Source organism: Cornus florida, unplaced genomic scaffold (assembly GCF_030987335.1).
Source record: "Cornus florida cultivar Cherokee Brave unplaced genomic scaffold, ASM3098733v1 CherokeeBrave_3.0.0_Hap2_Chr08, whole genome shotgun sequence".
NCBI lineage: Eukaryota > Viridiplantae > Streptophyta > Magnoliopsida > Cornales > Cornaceae > Cornus > Cornus florida.
In genome coordinates, this window is record NW_026775578.1 from 9,405,617 (window position 1) to 9,426,070 (window position 20,454).

Consider the following 20,454-nt stretch of genomic DNA (forward strand, 5'->3'; position numbering starts at 1 on the left):
CTGTTCTGTAGGGTTTAATAGCAGGGTTTTTTTTTTTTTTTTTCTTTCCCCTGATGGATCAGTCTCTATTCACATGCCCTTACTGTGTGACTCAGAACCTTGACATTCGCGGGAGAAGTAGTAATTTGGAAGGTCCAATAAAGAAGATTGACAAAAATGAAGACAGTCATAATAATATGTACGAGAGACCAAGGATAAAAAAAAAAAATTACATTTAGAAATTCATTCGAGTTTCCATTGAATAGTTATAACGGGTTAGGCGTAACAATTATTTTCAAACATTCGTTTGTGTCCAAACTTTCAAACTCAATATGTCTATTGCTATTCGACCACCTGCCTACTCGTCTATCTTAACACTGGGAGGACATCATGATAAGTTATTGGATTCACCCTACCTCCTCCATCATGAATTTCACCTCTCACGCACGGCATGAGCTCTTGCTCCTATTCCATTTTAGGTGATTTCAAACTTGATGAAGACCTGGATCAGCTCTGATACTACTTTTAACAAGCCGAAGTCATTTGTAATGAGTGGAACACACTCGCCTTATGATTTAAAATTTCTAGTTGTTGATCAGTGCCGCTGTCATGCCCGACTCATTCGACCTAACCACATGATGCACGTGTTGCTTTACTGTTGAGACAAATAATTTTAACACTGAGTTTAATACAGAGCGAAAAGGGCAAAAAATATATATAAATACAGGCAGGCAAAACAAGAAACGCAAGCCAACTCAGACAGCCAAAACACGTGACCGAATCTCCGTCCCTCTCTCTTCCGATATTTTTTTATAAAGTCTCCCTTTCACTCTCCCTTCCCCACCTATACACTTTTTCTCTCCACCGCCAAATCAAAAGACTAGGGAAAGGAAGAGGGAGAGAGTGTATTGTGTTGGTGTCATTTTAGTCGAGATGCAGAGGATATTCTCGAGGGCAGTATTGGAAACAGATTCTCTGGTGAGGCGTCGATGCCTCTCCAACCTAGCCCATTCCGCCACGGCTCTCCAAGAAAATGACGCCGTTCTTCCCAAAATGCCCTCCTTCGACTACACTCCGCCTCCCTACACCGGACCCTCTGCCTCCGAGATCTTGAAGAAGCGCCAACAGTACCTCAGTCCTTCCATGATTCACTTCTACAACCAGCCTGTAAGCCTTCACAACATCACACGTCTTCTGATCTCGCCACGTCACCCTTCCATGAACACAGTGACGTGGCAAGATCAGACGCCACTTTCCTTCAATCTGTTCATTAGGAATGAATCTGTATATAAATGTATATATCTGTATGTGTGTGTGCGACCGCATGTGTGTATATTAGAATTACCTACAATTTACTTGATAGGAATATATTTATGATATTTCATATAGTTTACACTTATATTTGTTGTATGTATGTGTTTCAAGGGTTTGTCTTTTCTAATACTGATTTTATTGTTGTTTTACTGGACTATTGTTCTTTGATATGGTTATGTATGTTTGTGAACAGAACCAATTTTATATCTATATACAGTTCAATGGGGTAGAATCTTTGTAAACACAAACATAAACTTTCATTTATCTGGTTTTAAATTTTTATTGTTCCACTGGTTTTAAATTTTTATTGTTCTTTTCATGGACATGAGTTAGATTTACTGGAGAGGAAACCTTACATGATCTTTTAATTTTGCACTGCACAATTATATATACAAGTTGTAGAAATCCCTGGTCTTTTATTTTTTTGGCTGATAACCTCCTTGAACTCCAAACTTCCGGGATAAAATGTCATTTAGGGTTTTATTAATTATTAATTATTATTATTATTGTACAAGGGTATATATGTCATCTTGCATGCCCTAATGACTAGTTGACTCATTGGCTTTATTTGCGTTTAGGGGTTCTTTTTCCTTCAATGTTGGAGAGATCTTTAAAAAATAGAACTTCAAGGAGTAATATTCAATTTATATATGTATGCATGCATGTATACGTATTTTTGACACATTACCATTTACCACAAACATTTTTTTTTTTTTTTGGGAAGTCCTGAACCGTAGTCTTTGATGTGGTTATGTATGACAGTTGAACTTGGTAGATGGAAAGATGCAGTACTTGTTTGACGAGAGCGGTCGGCGTTACCTCGATGCATTCGGAGGGATTGCCACTGTATGTTGTGGGCACAGTCACCCAGATGTGGTGGAGGCAATTGTTAATCAAACAAAGCGGCTGCAGCATTCGACTGTTCTGTATTTGAATGCTGCCATTGCGGACTTTGCAGAGGCTCTGGCATCCAAGTTGCCTGGTGATCTCAAGGTGTCTTGCTCGATTTCTGGTCACCATTGAATTCTTTTATGCTGTTTTTTCAATTTAATTTTGTTGATGTATTGAAATTTGATTGTAGGTTGTGTTCTTTACTAATTCTGGGACGGAAGCGAATGAGCTGGCTTTAATGATTGCTCGATTGTATTCTGGCTGCCATGATATTGTTTCTCTTAGAAATGGTTATCATGGAAATGCGTCAGCGACAATGGGTTCTACTGCTCAATGCAACTTCAAGTTCAGTGTTGTACAGGTATGTTTTTTCAGTATGGCTAGTTATGCTTCCTTGTACATTAGTGTTTAACAAGGCCTTGACATGAGGATTGTGTGGTTTAGCGCTAGGTTGTCCAGTTTGAATAATCATCAAAGATTGTTCAGGTTCAATATCAATCCCATAACAACTTGGCTAATTTACAGAACTCAATGGTGACATGTAAAAAATAGATAGTGCATGTTCATATTTTTGTCCACTAGAATTCAGCCCTCATTCGCATATGTTTCAACTTGTTCATTTGATGTTGTTGTTTAATGTATGAAGTGATCTTGTTTGGAGCTTTTGGATGTCGACATATAGACTAGCATGTCGACCTATCACGATAACCATTATATTTTGTTGAAAAATTAATGATCGGATGTGCTCAATCTTAGTGAGTTTAGCTCATATTGGAAGTTGATTAATTTGGAATTTGGTCCTCTGTTTTCTGCCTCAGTGATAGGCCTCCTTTTCCTCTTCTAAGCCCTTCTTTGTGTGTGTTTTTTATCTACTTACTTTATCGGACAATGATATAGAATATGCTTAATTCAAATGTTGATAATATCTAGTGAGAGCAGTCTAGTGATTGTAGTGCAGTATATTCCACATTTCTGCCTTCTACTCAACTAGGGAACCATTTGGTTGGTTCTTGCCAAAGGAAAATTTTGTTTAGCTAAGGAATTAATGTTCTTAAAAATGGAAGTCAAAAATCAAAAATAAAATCAAGAGGAAGAAAACTTTTTGTGGGGTTCCTTTTGGTAGTAATGATAATGTTGCTTGGAGATGATGATGGCAATGATACGAACAAAAGCAAAATTTTCAATTTAGAGTTTGCTTTGGCTGATACCATTAATCTTTTTTGCTTGAACTAGAAAGAAAATTCTTTTGGCTTCTTTTGATTTTTTTTATTTTTAAATTTAGGTGATGTTTGATAACTCAATTCAAAACTTCATTCTAAATAAATTATGTCTTTTTGATAATGTAATTTGATCACACTTAAAATGGGCAAAATTTTAAATGAGAGTTTTAACTTATCACAAAACTTAGCTTTATGTAATATATTCATAATATATAATTAGGACTTGAAATTTCAGCACTTAAAATTCAAATTTTAAAATTGTCAGTACTTGATTTTTAGATTTATCAAACAGCACCTTCCTTTTAGTGCTTATTGTTCCCTAGCTTCATTTTACTTGTGCCCTTCTGTTTTTAGAAGCAATACAGGGACTGATGGAATGATAACAAATTGTGCTTAAAGTTTCTTTCATTTCCTGACATTAATTTTTCAATACATCAATTTGATTTTTCCATTTAAAAGCTTGGTTTAAGGGTTAACATCTTCTCAGTTTTTGAATTACGATTTTTACTTTTGACGACAATTTCTAAACTTGGGAATAAGGTCTGTAACAGTGTTCTTTATTTAATCAGGGTACTTTTAAATAATTTTCCAGAATTTTTTACCCAGTTACCCCTTACTACTAAAATTCTGTAAACCAAGCTTTGTTGCCCTTAAATTTGAGTTCTATAATTTAATTGTTTTGCTGGCTAAGATGAACTTCCATAAACAAGAAACATATCTATCAAATAAACTATAAATACTAATACTCTTCATCTTCTCATGTCAACCCTCAACAGACTGGAGTTCACCATGCATTGAACCCAGACCAGTACAGAGGTGTCTTTGGTTCAGATGGACTAAAATACGCAAAAGATGTCGAGGAGCTCATTGCCTATGGAACTTGTGGCCGTGTTGCTGGCTTTATAGCGGAAGCCATACAGGTGACCTTTTTAATCACATATATACAGTGTACTCATATATGTAATATCTATTTATACATTTGTTAAATCCTTTGGATTCAAATCAAGTCAAAAAATTTTTTTTTTTCTTCTTTCCTTCGTCTCTTCTAAGTAGAAGCCTAATGCTTGACAGGGAGTGGGTGGAATTTTAGAGCTGGCCCCAGGATACTTGCCTGCTGTATATAGCACCATCAGAAGTGCAGGCGGCCTTTGTATAGCTGATGAGGTCCAATCAGGTTTTGCTCGCACAGGGAGCCATTTTTGGGGTTTTGAGGCACATGGTGTCGTGCCTGATATTGTGACTATGGCGAAGGTTTATTCTCTCTCTCTTTCTCTCTCTCTCTCTACTGAATTTCTGAGGGTACGTGGACATCTTCTTTGTCGATGTACCAAGCAGGTATGAATGGGTAAGTTCCATCTGTGAGGGTACGTGGACATCTTCTTCTTTGTTGATGTACCAAGCAGGTATGAATGGGTAAGTTCCATCTTTTATGAGCCACATGATGTTGTGAGAGCGAGAAATAATCAGAGAAAATTACTAGAGGAAAAACAAGAAATAACTAGAGAAGAGAATAGACAACTTTCAGGGGAGCTTGCTTGTGATCGGCTGTAGAATACCAAATATACTTCTTGTTAAGTTGATGTACCTACTTCTTCCCAGTTATTTGACATCTGATCCTGTTACATGCAGAGTTGGGGTAACCTATCATTGAATTTTAGGAAATTTTCTTACCAAAAATACATTATATATATAGTCAAAATCCATTTTGACAAGAGTAAAATAAACTCATTTTCTTTTTTCTTTTTCATTTTGGATCATCAAATTATTTAAACGCTGACTAACCACATGTATAAGAGCACTGTAAATCTTTAGGAGATTCACTTTATTATGAACTGGATCAATTTTAACCACTTGGAATGCTGGGGAAACTGTGCTTTCACTTCTCTGATTTTGAGATTTTCCCTTTCTGCGGTTTCTCAGGGCATTGGAAATGGCATTCCAATAGGTGCGGTGGTTACCACTCCTGAGATTGCGAAGGTCTTGACTTATCGGAGTTATTTTAATACCTTTGGGGGGAATCCTGTTTGCACTGCCAGTGGGCTTGCTAATCTAAGAGTGATAGAGAGAGAAAATCTTCAACAGAATGCATTCATTGTGGGATCATATCTGAAAGAGCGCCTGACTTCCCTCAAGGAAAAGCATGAAAGTAGGTTTCTTCTTTAGGATAAATCTGAATTACCCATCTGAAAATTTATATTTGTGATGCAGGGTACAAAGAACAACGATACAGATATACAAACATAATTTTTTCTTTATGGATAAAAATAAAAATGCAATGATGTATAAAAACACTACTCAATTTTAATTCTTGTTCATCCAGCTTGACTGGTATAAATTTGTCTTGTTTCTGCAGTTATTGGGGATGTGAGGGGAAGAGGTTTGATGCTTGGTGTTGAACTTGTAACTGACCGTCAGTTGAAAACTCCAGCTAAAGTTGAAACACTGCATATTATGGAGCAGATGAAAGGTCTATCTCCCTCCTCTCTTATCGATCTTTTGAACCATATTTTCTTAAATATTAGTAACTAAAATGTTGTAAATGCCGTGATTTTAGAAATGGGGGTGCTGATAGGGAAAGGTGGATTTCATGGGAACGTGTTCAGAATTACTCCGCCCTTATGCTTCACTAAGGAAGATGCTGGTTCGTCATCTTCTCTTTCTTATTTTTCATCTGTCATCTTTTTTTCTTCTCAATTGATGAGTCATTTTTTCTTATATCATTGCAGATTTTCTTGTGGGTGTGATGGACTACACGATCTCGAAAATGTGAGGCATTGAAGGCGAAGCCAATGCGGTAAATTGGATAAAGGAGGCCGTTGAAATTTCAGCATGATGCAATAAATTTGTACTGGAACTGGAAGAGCCAGTTGTTAATATATGTCCATATTTGTGTGTGAAATAAAATGTTAGAGCTGTCTAGCAAGGAGATGATGATGAGACATCACCTCGTTGTCTCTCTCTCTCCCCTCTTGTTTCAAGAACTTTTCTTAATACGCTGGCACTTCACTTGTTTTGCGATGAGCACTGTGCTCAGTCGAATTTACAGAGGAACAAGAAAATCAATGTAGAAACGCTTAGAATCACTACTTTGAGAGGGTGATTTGGTTGCAATATGGATAATTGTTTTCCCGCAATTGTATCAGGATGTGATTTCTCCAACTTTAGTACAAAGAATTTCTGATAATTTTTTTAAATAATAAATAATATTATAATTCTTATTTTTATAATGCTAATTCTATTCTTATCTTTATATATATTTACTTCTTTTTTTTTTTCTTTTTTTTGTTCTTTCTAATTCTATTCTCTTTCTAATTCATTCCAAATAATTGATCTTTTTTCAAATTCTATTATTATTATTATTATTATTATTGTTTTGGTAATTCTTTTTAGTTTATTTTTCAATAAATATATAGAAAATTAATCTTTCTTAAACTCTTAATACACAAAGTACTTTTTGTTTTTTAAATTTCCCTCCTAATTTCCCTCCCCTCACATACCTCTCCACGTCATGCAATTTAACCATGCTGGATCTTTATACCCAAAAAAAAAAAAATTGACATATATAACAGCTTGCTCTCTAACATAAAAAAGGTGAAAAACTTTGGTTAACGAAGTCCTTGGATTTTAATTTTAGGTTAAATTAAATGGATATCTCTTATGATTTTTGTTATAATTACAGGGGCTTCTTCTGTGGTTTGGAAATTACTCGGACCTAAACTAATTTACATGAACTTGTGACTACTGTCAAATGCACTAATGAACCTGTCTAATTAATTGAAATGTCCTCACATTGTAAAGCAACTGTTATGTTATAAAATGGCAGGGATAAGAGTATTTTGGGTAATTTAATTAATTAAGAACACGACATCAGCAAAATTTCTTCATTGACTTTCACAAAAGGGTGGCTAAGTTAGTTTAATTTTTAAAAGACCATAAGGGAATTCCCTGTAATTATGACAAATCATATGAAAGGTCCGTATAATTTATCCTTAATTCTATTCTCTTTTCAATTAGCAAACAAGGTAATACACAAACCATATGAGAGGTCTGTATAATTTATCCTTAATTTCTTACATTGTGAAGCAAGGTTATGTTATAAAATGGCAAGGATAAGAGTAGGTATTTTAATTAATTAAGAACGTGATATCAGCAAAATCCTTTATTGATTGACCTTGACTTTCACAAAAGGTAACATAAATTGGTAGGGATAAGAGTATTTTGGGTATTTTAATTAATTAAGAGCATCGCATCAACAAAATCCTTTATTGATTGACATTGACTTCACAAAAGGGAGGTTCATGTAGGTATTTTAATTTTTAAAAGACCATAAGGAAGTCCCTGTAATTATGGTAAACCATATAAGAGATTCGTATAATTTATTCTTAATTTTATTCTCTTTTTTCAATTAGCAAACAAGGTAATATACAAACTATATGGGAGGTCGGTATAATTTATCCTTAATTCTATGGAGACGATATTCTCACTCCACTTTTCTACAATTGCACTACAATATTAAATGAAATGACAATTCTAACCTTAATTTTTTAAATAAATGATTATTACTTTTTAAATGACACAATTATTCTTTCAGATTTTCTAAAATAACCTAATCTTTAATATTTTAGTCTCTCCTGACAGGGAAAAAAAAAAAAAAAAAAGTTGAATAATATTTTTTTTATAGGACCAAAAAAAAATTATGTTGAATAAATTGCTTTTTTTGACCGGACCAAAAAACAAAAAAGTAACCATAAAAAAAAATTATCTCTTTTGACTAAAAAAAAAACCCCAAAAAACATATTTATCGAAGAAATTATCTCTTTTGTCAAAAAAAAAAAAAAAGTACGAAAAAAGAGGATTCAAAAAATATATATCTCTATTGAATAAATATCTCTTTTGATAATTCCCAAAAAATATATTTATTTTTATTGAATAAATTATTTCTTTTCACGGTACCCATAAAAAATCACCCAGAAAAAAAAAATTACCTTTTTTGACAAGACTGATAAAAGAAGTTAACTTTGTTGAATAAATTATTTGTTTGGATTGCACAAAAAAAGAAGAAGTTACTATTGAATAAATTATCTCATTTAAGTGCAAAAATAAAATTATCAGTATCCAATAAATTATCTTCTATGAGAAGACTTTGGATAAGAAAAAGAAAAGAAAGTATAGCACAAGGAAAAAAATATATATTAAAGGAACTAAAAAAGGTAAAAATAAAAAAAATGAGTAATGATACTTGCACCGATTTGTTGCAAATTATCTAACCAAATGTTTCTGATTAGTCATTTATACACAATACATATAAGTGGAAGGTCTCACTTCTTTATTTATGCATAAATGGATCAATTAAAATAAATCAGTCTAATAATTAACTACAACAAATGGGATAAATAAAAGAGTGGGCCCTCCACTTATATGTATTGTGCATAAATAACCAATCAGAAACATTTTGTTACATAATTCACTGCAACAAATCGGTGCAAGTATCATTACTCAAAAAAATACTAATAAAGTTATATAGAAGATAGTTATGATATTATAAAATAAAAGATACTGCATTAATGAATTGAATGATTTTTCTTGTCATTTTCATTAAAAGAAAAAGATAAACGTGATACAATTGGAGCAAACAAGGTAATACTTGTGGTTCCATTCTTCTTCTTCTTCATTTGTTTTGTGGTTTTGTTTTAACCTTGAACAAAGCAAATATTTTGTTGTAGAGTAATTTAAAACATGTTTGACCACATTTATTTATTGTTACAAAACATGTTTGGTAAAAAATATTTCAAGTTTGAAAAATATAATAGTTAATTTTAAAAAAAAAAAAAATTAAGAGTTTTTCATAAAAAAAAATAATAATTTAATTTTCTCATCGCTACAATATTGTTATTACAATGTTAAAACATATAAAAACTTCTATTTTTAGCCATATTTACAAAACGTACAAAATATTTTTCAGAGAACTGTGAGACTCTTTTCTAGCCTCTGAATTAGTTTGATTGTCCTAAAAATATGTTCTTGTATCAATTTTTAGCAATCATTGTTTAAAGTTTTAGTGTTTCGTTTTTTGCTTTTCTCGAACTATCACACGCGGCTAGAACCACAATTGTAGAAATAGAGTCCAAGGATAGGAAGGATGGTAATTAAATAGAATTGGAATTCATATAGAATGGGAGACTTGGTATTCAACTGAAATACTTTCATTTAGAACCGAGTCATAGTGAGACTACAACTGCGAAATAAGATTCTAGTTTAATTGGTTGTGACAACGAACTTCTTAGCCGCGAACAGCAACAAAACAACTACTCGGACATGGACAACGATGGATTTGTAGCAACGAAGAAGACAGTCGCCGGCGGCGAGATTGAAGAAATTATTGACGAAGTGGAAAAAAGATACAGGAGGTTCAGAAAATTTGAGAGAGTCAGCTATCCTCCCGCAGATCATCACTTTGTGGGAACCGGAATTAGAAGGAATGGTGAGCAGCCGGCTACGGAGAAAAAAATCATAGAAGAATGGGATATGTTGAACACAAATCTCCCGGATTGGATTTATGTTCGAGCCTACGAAAGCAGGATTAATCTGATGCGAGCAGTGATTATAGGTCCCCCAGGAACCCCTTACTCTCAGGGCTTGTTCTTCTTCGACATATTCTTCCCAAGAACCTATCCTGCTCGTCCTCCCAAGCTCTTTTACCATTCTCACGGCTTTGATTTCACTTCCCACTCGCCGAGGAAGGTCTCCTCCAGCAGCAGCCTTGTGGATTCTTGGTATGGATTGCACCTCATGCCTGTTCGCGGCGGAGGAGGCAGAGGCTATGAATGTCAGCCACGAAAAAACTGGGGTCCCCCAAAATCTAATATTCTATTTCTACTGGTTTCAATTCGAGATTGGTTTTTGAATATTGCAAAACCTTGTGGTGATTATGATAATGATGGATTAGTAGAACCGAGGAGGAGGCGTACATTGATGATGTTGGGATGCGAGGCCATGATTCAAACACTTGCAAAACCGCCCTGGGACTTCGAAGATTTTGTGGCGGGACACTTTCGGAATAAGGCTCATGCAATTCTTGTGAATTTTATGGCTCACATGGATCAAACTGAAGATATGAGTCGGTTATTCCTCAAGCTCTTGAATGTTTTTGAGGCTAATGGAACTTACTGTCAGCATCATTACCTTGCTCATCTCAAGAAACAACCAAAAGCAAAGACTGTCTCGTATGAAGATGATGATGATGAAGAACCTAATCGATTTGCTATGACTTGGTTTAACATGACCAAGTACAGATTTTAACCTATTCCTCTGCATTTGTTCGTCCTTTTTGCACTCTACTAGTTTTTTTTTTTTTAAGCAGGATGGGTCACATTCTGTTAGATATTTGTTTTAAATTCCTCCTATTTTTTACTAAGGCATTTTATAGATTTCAGGATTAGACTAGGGGAATGTTCTAAGAGGCAAAAAGGTAGAAAAAAAGTACAATTATATGAGCCCTAAGTATGGTATGAGCTATGAGCGTGTGAGGGCAGATTTGCTTAGGATCTACATAATTGGGACAGTTTGGTTGAATAATTCAAACCAACTTTTGTTAATTTATTGTTCAAAGTCTCCAATTTTTTTTTGAAAACTGAATTGTGTGCTTTAGTCCAAATCATAAGTGATAATTCAGTTCTTAACAGAAGTCCTGGAATGACCTGTTTTTTCCACCCCTGGAACTTCTCTTATTCATTCGCGCCTTAATGTTTATTCAGCTTCCTGCATATCATTTACTACTAATTTGTTTTAGATGCATTATTATATGATTAAAAAAAAAGGAAGTTATATATAGCAAAGATAATTGAGAAAAGCGCTTAAAATATAGATGGATGATTAGACTAGAAAAATAGATATGCTTCACAAAAATGATAATTGAAGATAATGAGGTGCTCCGGGTTCAAAACCTCCAGCTTCTACCTATAATTTGGAAGCCCTTTCGGCATACAAGCTAGTCCAAAGATGCATAAGCTCGCTGTGTGGTTTGTAAGCATGTACGCCATTTTTTTCCGATATGGTAGATTGCGAGTGAAGTCGCTGGTTTTGGCTTGGTAAGAACTTATTTGCCTCGAGATCTTCATCTACATTAGCTATGAAAACCTCATAGTTTGGAAGGCCGACTGAAAGGAGAGTTCAAGCTCAACTAAATGTGAGCTCAGCATTGACTAAATTAGTCCGATCCAATTGCAACTATGCACAAATGGTTAACTTTTAAACTTTTCACCTTGTTTTTTTATAAGTTAACTTTTTCACCTTGTTATTTTATACGTTACTGACAATGATATCTCTTGAGATTTATCATAATGACAATCATATACAAGTTAAGCTATTTTTGAACAATGACACCCCTATCAAAAATTAGATCCAAACAAACCCTTAAAGGTTTGAAAAGTCAAAATTGCCCTTCAATATTTTATTAATTTAAATTAAAAAATAATCAAAACTCCTGAATGGCATTTTTGCCCTTGGGTATGTCATCAGTATACGTCACCACTCTCTCGAACCTCTCACCTTCCTAAATATGGCCGCTGAATCGGGTAGGGAATATGGACGCATCAAATTGGGCGTCGTCGCTGCCGAAGAGGGAGACGAGGCCCATTCCTACGATGACCACATTCTTCTTAATTTGGATCATTGTGGTGGTGTTGACGCCACCTCTGCCTCCGCCGCGGCCACTGTCGAAGTCATGCTAGGACCTTAGAGATATATATATATATATATATATATATATATTGAAGGTTTGGTGTTTGAAACTTATGGTATGTGTGCTATGTGTGTGTGTGTGTGAGAGAGAGAGAGAGAGTGTATGTTGAAGATTTGGATTTTGAATAGTGAAGTGGTGGTAATGGTGGGTGAGACATTCACTGCAACATAGATTGATTTAGATAATTGAGGTGGTGGTAATGGACGGTATTGAGGAGGAGGAAATTTTTTGGTTTCTTTTTTTTTTTTTAACAAAGTTAGAAGGGTAATTTTATTATTTAAATTGATTAATTGATAAGTCAAAAGGGCAATAATGTCAATTCTTTAAGTGGCAGAGGTGGCAGGTGATAGTTGAGGTTCCTTTGTTAACTTTATTAAACTTGAGGGGTGTCATTGTTAAAAAAAAAACCCAACTTGTATATAACTATCATTATGACAAACTTCAGAGAGTGTAATTATAATTAACCCTTTTTATTTATTATTAACTTTGTTTCAAAAAATTTGACCATAATTTTTTATTTTGGAATATCCTAGAAAACATGTCTCATTCCAAAAATTGGTATACTGTCTTTTACAATATTTTTAAATTACTCTTTTAACATTAACTTATTAAATAAATGTACACATTTATCTTTTAAAAAGAATAAATTTGAAATTTCATTTTTATGAAAATAATTAAAAAAAATTAAAAATTCACTATTATAAAAGTTGAATTTCCAAAAAATCTAAATTTTTTGAAACAGATGAGTATTATTACTTCATTTTAAAGGGAGTATTATTAATTTATTTTAAAAGGAGTGTTTTGATTTTTTGGAACAGATGAGTATTATTAATTCATTTTAAGGGGAGTATTATTAATTTATTTTAAAAGGAGTGTTTTGGATAGTAAGGCCAAGTTCGGCATAAATTTTTTCTGTGTGGTACTTCGGTTGAACTTTGTTGTTCCCACTTGTGGAAAAGAATAACAAGAAAATAAAGAGAGAAGAACAAGAAAATCAACGTAGAAACACATATAATCACACCTTTGATTACAATATGATAACTGTTTTCCCGCAACTGACAGGAGAAATTATTGATATTCCAAGGTACCATGTTATCTGACATGGTACTGCCAATATTAAAAGTACAAGTCGTTTATCATCAATTTTTTATTTTTATGATATATTATAATTCTTATTTTTTTAATGCTAATTCTATTCTTTTCTTTAACTTTTTTCTATTTCTATTTTATTTCTAACTCTTATGTTCCTTTTAATATATATATATATATATATATATATATATATTAGTAAATATATACAAACATTATGTTTCCTCAACTCATATATAGCTTTTATAAACACCAAGTACACCATCTTTATATAGGAAAAAAAAAAATTCTATTTTCTTTCTAATTCTAATTATATTATCTTTCTAAAAATAAAATTAAAAATTAAAAAAAAAAAAAAAAAGTGGACGTATATAACAGTAAAAACTTTTATAAACGCCAAGTATAGTTTTCCTTTTTTCTTTTGATTAACCAAAGTCCATCTGGTTTCTAATTCTATTTATTCTCTTTCTTCTCTCCACCTGCATTATTTTTTCTTTCGCTCTGGAGACTCCTCTGTTGTGTCAACTGTTCTCAATTAGTAGCGAGGTAATACTTTACTTTCTTTTTTCTTTTTTCTTTTTTTTTTTATATACGCCTTGTGGTTTATTTTAGCGTTTAAAGTTTTGTGTTTCGTTTTTGCTTTCTCAAACTATGAGATGTGCTTGCGTGCGTTTATTTTTCAGACCACTGAATTAGTTTGGTTGTGTTTAAAAATAATATGAAAAATTAGGGTTATATGATATGAAAAATACTCTCATAAACATAAACAGATATACTGGTCTATTTGACACTTGACGGACTAATTCAATGAAAACTCTCAATGAAAACATTTCGATTATGAAACTTTGTAATTTATTAATATACTCTTGTGGGGTTATTTTCTCAATTCGAGAATCTGTATTTAGCTGATCCACCAAGTATTAATTGTCCAAGACCATGTAATAATTTATCCATACAACACATAGATGAGTGCATCAATATACAGGGATAAGTAGTTGATCGTAGAATCGGAGTCTAAGGAAGGATGGTAATAAAATAGAATTACTCAAGTTTAATTGGTAGCGGCAACCAATGTAAGTTTTAAATATTATTTCCTTTTAATGCACGAACAGAACAAAACAACTACTCATGGCCAATAATGGAATTGAAGCAACAAAGAAGAAGATAGTCGGCGGCGGCGAGATTGAAGAAATTATTGATGAAGTGGAAAAAAGATACAGACTGTTCAGACACTTTGATACAGTTCGGCATCCTCCCGCTGATCATCACTTTGTGGCAACCGGAATTAAAAATTTTGGTGAGAAGCAGGGAGAGCTCCTGGAGAAAAAAATCATGGAAGACTGGCTTATGTTGAACACCAACCTCCCGGATTGGATTTATGTTCGAGCCTACGACGGCAGGATTGATGGGATGCAAGCAGTGATTATAGGTCCCCCAGGAACCCCTTACTATCAGGGTCTGTTCTTCTTCGACATATTCTTTCCGAGTAGCTATCCTGCTTCTCCTCCCAACCTCTTCTACCATTCTTACGCCTTTGATCTCAATTTCAACTCCTACTCGCCCAGCACCACCATTGGGGATGGATTCGACCTCATTCCTAGTCGCCTCGGGAGAGGCTACGAGTTTCGCCCACGACAAAACTGGGATCCCAAAATATCTAATATTCTACAACTACTGGTTTCGATTCGACGTTGGTTTTTCAATATGGCAAAACCTGGTGATGATAGGCGTAGTTTGATGCTGGGATGCGAGGCCATGATTCAAACACTTGCAAGGCCGCCCCGGAACTTCAGAGATTTGGTGGCGGGACACTTTCGGAACAAGGCTCATGCAATTCTTATGAATTTTAAGGCTCACATGGATCAAAGTGAAGATATGACTCGGTTATTCTTCAAGCTCTTGAATGTTTTTGAGGCTAATGGAACTTACTGTCAGCATCATTACCTTCCTCATCTCAAGAAAGAACCAAAACCAAAGTCGAGGATGGTCTGGTGTGAATATGATGAAGAACCTAATCCATTTACTACGACTTGGTTCAACAGGATCAAGTATCCATTTGCTATGACTTGGTCACCAAAATGATACTTTTTGCACTCTTAATTTCACACTTCAGTCGTTTTTTTTTTTTGACTTACACATGCTAGCCAATAGTAGTAAAATTAGCACAACGGGTCACTTTATGTTATTTTATCTTTAAATTCCTATTTTACATAGGCATTTTATATATTTCAGGTTATGGCATTTTATAGTTGTGCTAGAGACTTTTTGTGTTATTTCAACTGTTAAGGTTCTAATTATTAAGGTATAATTATCTGAAGAGTTTAAGGTATGCTATGGGTGTGCCAGGGGCCAGGGCAGTTTGTTATCCTTCATATTGCCGATCTACAAAATTGGGCCGGATTGGTTGAAGAATTCTAACCAACTCTTATTATTTCATATTAATAAGAAGTCATGGAATGATCTTACTTCTAAATGTCATTTTTAAATATAAAGTGAATGGTAAGGTTGGGCAACTCGAACACAATTTGATCCGATTTTTTTTATGAATTTGGATAATTATTTAAAACACAAATACAAAGATTCGGTGAAAACTAACAAATAAACACAAGATATAATATGGTTCCACCAAAATCAATCCGGTCTACATTCATAATTGAGGAAAGATTTCACTGTGATTCTTGAAAATCCATGCATAGTTTGGGATAATCAAAATGGTGGCTTCATTTTATTATTATTTTTTTTTCATTTTGCGGAAATTAATTTGAAGTCATTTTCGCTACAAACTACAATCCTCATTAAGAATTTTCGTTATATTTATTCTATTTAAATAAATAAACAAATTTATCTACTATTTGTGAGATTAAGGCTGGGCTGGATTTATGTTATTGGACTATGTCTGAACCTAGCTCAATCTTAAACCCATATTTTCTCCTCTGTGAAGGGATGGTAAAACACCCCATCTACTCGCCTCACTCCATCTCGCCGGTTTAGAATGATTACGAGGGTAATTAAATAGTTTTGGAGGCAAAGATGGGGGTTATGTTGAAAATTCATGATTATTGGGGGGGGATGGGAAATTTCCCATCACTTTGGCCCACCCATTTATATTGATAAATTATAATTTTATCCTTACGCTTTATTTTATATTCAATAATATTAGGTATTCATTAAGCAAATCTTATTTTATTTTATTTCAATCATCCTTTGGTATTATTTTTATTTAAGAAATTCTATGTATTATTTTGATGATCTTATAATAATATTAAGCCTCAAATTCTAATTGAAAAGTTGAATCTTATTTTTATTGGCAAAAGCGAAAATTAATTATGTTATATTATTTACTTTCTTTCATTAGATTTATAATACAATTACAAAAACACTATAAAATAAGCCTTTCAAACAATTTCAGATAGTGATAGGGGTAGCTATACTAAAAGAGGATATAAATAGAGATGGGAATGACATTCCCTGAATTATTCTACTATAAGTGCAAAATTTCGCTCAACCAATAATGATTGAGAAAAATAAAACAACTCACTCAATAAATAACAAAGATAAACAAGAACAGTGTCCAGAGGGGCGTAGAATTGCTTGATCCTTTTATTGGAGGTCTGGGCCTCTTTTTATATACAAAAGTTAGAAGAATTATGGTAGGACTCGCGTTGCTTGTCCTCTAATTCTTTCCATATATCAATTTCTTTACAAATAGAATTCTTTCCTCTTTATAATTCTTCCCTTACTGGGTTTTCCTTACACAGAATTTGCTTCCTTTGATGAATCATTTTCCTTGCAAGACCGGCTCCTTCTTTAAATGGATTTGGGCCGCATTTAACTTGGTCCACATGACTGCTGATGTCTTGATTCGAGCTTTAGTAAAGCTGGTAGTTAGATAACAGTAGTTTTGGGCTAATGACCAACTCAACTCAACTTGGGCTTCTAACGAGATGGGCTTTGACCTTTATCGAAGATAAAGTTATATTTATGATGACGTGGACTGCTCTTATTGGAGGGAGATTTTTCCCTCCACATTTTGCCCCCAATTCTCTCTTTAATTGGATTGCGGCTCCTATTAAAAAGAGAATTGAAGTGGCACGGTTGTCTATTCTACAAAAAGACGTTTCGAAGATTGCCCATTGCCATTCTGCCTTAAAAGATTCTATAAGGGTTACTTTTACTCTCACTAAGTTTTTTGCATTCTTCACTCCGTCGTCTTATCGGGTTAGTTCTTCATCTTTTTCTCTTCGATCTTGCATTATGAGTACTTCGACTACTCCTGAACGTATAGAGATCGTAGATTCTGAATCTACTCCCTCGTCTTCCCCTAATCTCATTAGGGTTCCCCCACCTAAGGTTTCGAACTTTCCTAAACCTGTAAGTGACTCGGCTAATCAGCTAGGTGCTTCCCCGATCCAGGCTGAAACATCCACCTCTAGGTCGGACAATATCCTCACTAAGAAAGAAAGAAATGCAATTCTATCTATTCGACGTATCCCGTTCTCCATTGAATCTGTAATGGAAGAATTCGAGATTCCCGAGGGGATAGAAATTGCAGAGTACCCCAAAGGCGCTGATTTTTGCGTCGACGAGGGCTTCGGAGAAGACAAGTTGCTCCTCTCTGTTGGGCATCTCAACACTCTTAGGTTCCCCCTTCATCCCTTCTATCATTTAGTCTTCAACAAATTGGGGATTGCACCTCTGCAAGTAAACCCTAACTTCCTTCGAGTAATCTCAGCACTCCTCATTCGCCGGTGGCAGGAAAGTCTTGACCTGACTCTGGCTGACTTGCTGATTACTTATTCTATTTCTAAGCATGGAACCGAACCTTGTCGTTTCTTTTTCACTTCCCCCTTGTACCAAAGGATATGTACAGACCTCCCTACTTCTGAGAAGAAGTGGAAAGAGAGAATGATAATTGTTAAAGGGAGATGGGCCGTGTCCCAATCGAGCAAACTCCCAACCCTCGCAAGTTCGGGAAGTTAGGTATAGAATATCCCCCCTTTCTTCATGAAGAGTGCTCGGGTTGTTTCCCATGTCGAGTCTTATTATTTCGATATATTTACGAGTTTCTTGGTGTTTTTTCAGCGACATTTCCTTCTTCGGCTGCAAAGAAGATGCTTTCTTTCCTAGAAAGGCAGGTCTGGAGCAACCCTCCCTCGATCGAGAGCTTACTCACTTCTGCGAGTCTTAAAGCAGTTGCTTCCAGAGCTGTAGCCACTGATCTCATGGACCTCTCACTTCCATCATTTGACAGCTTCCCCATGACTGAGGAAGAAAAACAGAGGGCTGAAGCCTTGAAGAGGAAAGCTGCAGAGAATGCTCCGTTGACTATATTGCGTACAAATGAGCAGTAAAAGGAGATTGACGAAGTCCCTTTAAACAAAAGGGCAAGGCTGAACTCCTCTTCAACCGCGAAATCCAAGGGTGCTCCCAACCCAAAAAGTAAAGGGAAGAAAACCGAAGAGGTTAACCCTGAGGATGAGGTCAGCGCTTACGTTCTTGCCGAGGTTGGAGCACCTTGGACTCCTTCCTTCTCGAGGGCTGACAAGTCCATCCTCCATGTTAGTGATTCTATGATCACTGACCCATCTGCAGCACTGGCCGTTACTCGGGGAATGTAGCTCCCCAAGCATGAAGAAATTATCGGCAGAATGAGGTTAGAACAGCTACTCCCATCTGCCCCTATTTGAGCCATAGAGGTTTGCTCCGTCCTTCATTTCCATTGTCATAATTGCCTTAAACACTTTCTTACATTGTTATTATCTCATAATGCAGGGCTTATATCATACTATGGCCCTCTGTGTTACTGCTGAGGCTCAGTCTCTTTCCCTTAAGAAGCTGGAGAAAGACCTCAGTAATTCTGAGAAGAAGGCATCTCATGCCATTGCCAATGCATAAATTGCATACGAGGCCCAGGATGTTTACAAGAAGCATCTGGCTGCTTCTGATGCCAAAGTTGAGTCTCTGGAGGCTGAAGTCCAGTGTTTGAATGATACCCTTAGCACTTGCATCGTTGCAGGGAGGCAGATGCAAGGTCGTTACTCCAGTTTGGTGCGCTTATCTAGCGCTAAGGCCTTCAGGTCCGGCTTCAATCAGGGTTCAGGGGAAAAAAACAACAGATCTCGAGGCTTTTGATACCCATATGGGAGTGTCTTTCCCTTATGATGAGGGTCCAAAAGCTCAGGAAGCTAAAGTTCTTTTTACCGAGATGGTGAAAGCTCATCCTGAGGTCCCTTTAGCTCCAAGTGTCTCCACTCTTGCAACTGGCCCATCAAATCCTCCACCTGCAAGTCCAGCTGTGGTAGATACTTTTGAATCTACCCCGTTTGATCCGAAGAGGAAGTAGGATAGAGTAATTTTTTTTTTTTTCTTTTCCTTTTTTTTTTCTTTTTTTTTTTTTTTTTTTTTTTTGTAATGAAACAACATTGGGAATGATAGACATGAATGATATAACCATGTTTCTTAAGCTGTATCATTTTTATTCTGCTTCGACTAAGTATGCTTGTATGCTTTTAATATTGCACACACTTTATTTGATGAGATTATTTTTAAGGAAAGTACCCTGCCTGAAAGTTCCTTATCTGTTCTAGTCCGAAGCAAAATAAATAAGATGTGAAGAAGAGATTTCCTCTAATGGTTTATCTGATAATAGAGGATTGTTTTTTCCTTTGGTGATTTAACCGTTAAGGGAACCCTTCTTGAAATGGATTTGTGTGAAGCAAGTATATTTATACTTGTTTCTTCTTGTAGTTTTTCGATGTGGGATAATCTCGTGGCTTATATTACCGAACTTAGAATCAATGAATATGAGCGTAAGAGTAAGGTTTGTTAAGCTCGACACTAAGGATCCGAGGCGAATAAATTACTCCCCAGCGCTGAGCCTGAGGGGAGGTTTACCGAGCCAGACGCTTAGGGTCTGAAGCGAATTACTCCTCGGCGCTGAGCCTGAGGGGAGGTTTACCGAGCCGGACACTTAGAGTCCGAGGCAAATTAATTACTCCACGGGCGCTGAGCCTGAGGGGAGGTTTGCCGAGCCGGACACTTAGGGTCCGAGGCGAATTAATTATTCCCCGGCGCTGAGCCTGAGGGGAGGTTTGCTGAGCCGGACACTTAGGGTCCGAGGCGAATTAATTACTCCCCGGCGCTGAGCCTGAGGGGAGGTTTGCTGAGCCAGACACTTAGGGTCCGAAGTGAATTAATTACTCCCTGAAGGGGAGGTTTGCT

General features: G+C 35.4%; 2 protein-coding genes across 2 annotated transcripts; both read left to right on the plus strand.

Annotated features, from left to right (window-relative positions):
• Nucleotides 1–803: 803 nt before the first annotated feature.
• On the plus strand, nt 804–6,637 carry LOC132269278 (alanine--glyoxylate aminotransferase 2 homolog 2, mitochondrial-like). The gene is made up of 9 exons (XM_059770420.1): nt 804–1,146; nt 2,056–2,286; nt 2,375–2,545; nt 4,181–4,324; nt 4,476–4,655; nt 5,325–5,550; nt 5,758–5,871; nt 5,959–6,045; nt 6,131–6,637. Exons 1-9 carry the CDS (start codon nt 913–915, stop codon nt 6,172–6,174), a joined length of 1,431 nt encoding a protein of 476 aa, XP_059626403.1. The 5' UTR covers nt 804–912; the 3' UTR covers nt 6,175–6,637.
• A 3,082-nt stretch (nt 6,638–9,719) lies between these two features.
• LOC132269690 (putative ubiquitin-conjugating enzyme E2 38) lies at nt 9,720–10,703 on the plus strand. The gene has a single exon (XM_059770947.1). It carries the CDS (start codon nt 9,720–9,722, stop codon nt 10,701–10,703), a length of 984 nt encoding a protein of 327 aa, XP_059626930.1.
• Nucleotides 10,704–20,454: the final 9,751 nt, after the last annotated feature.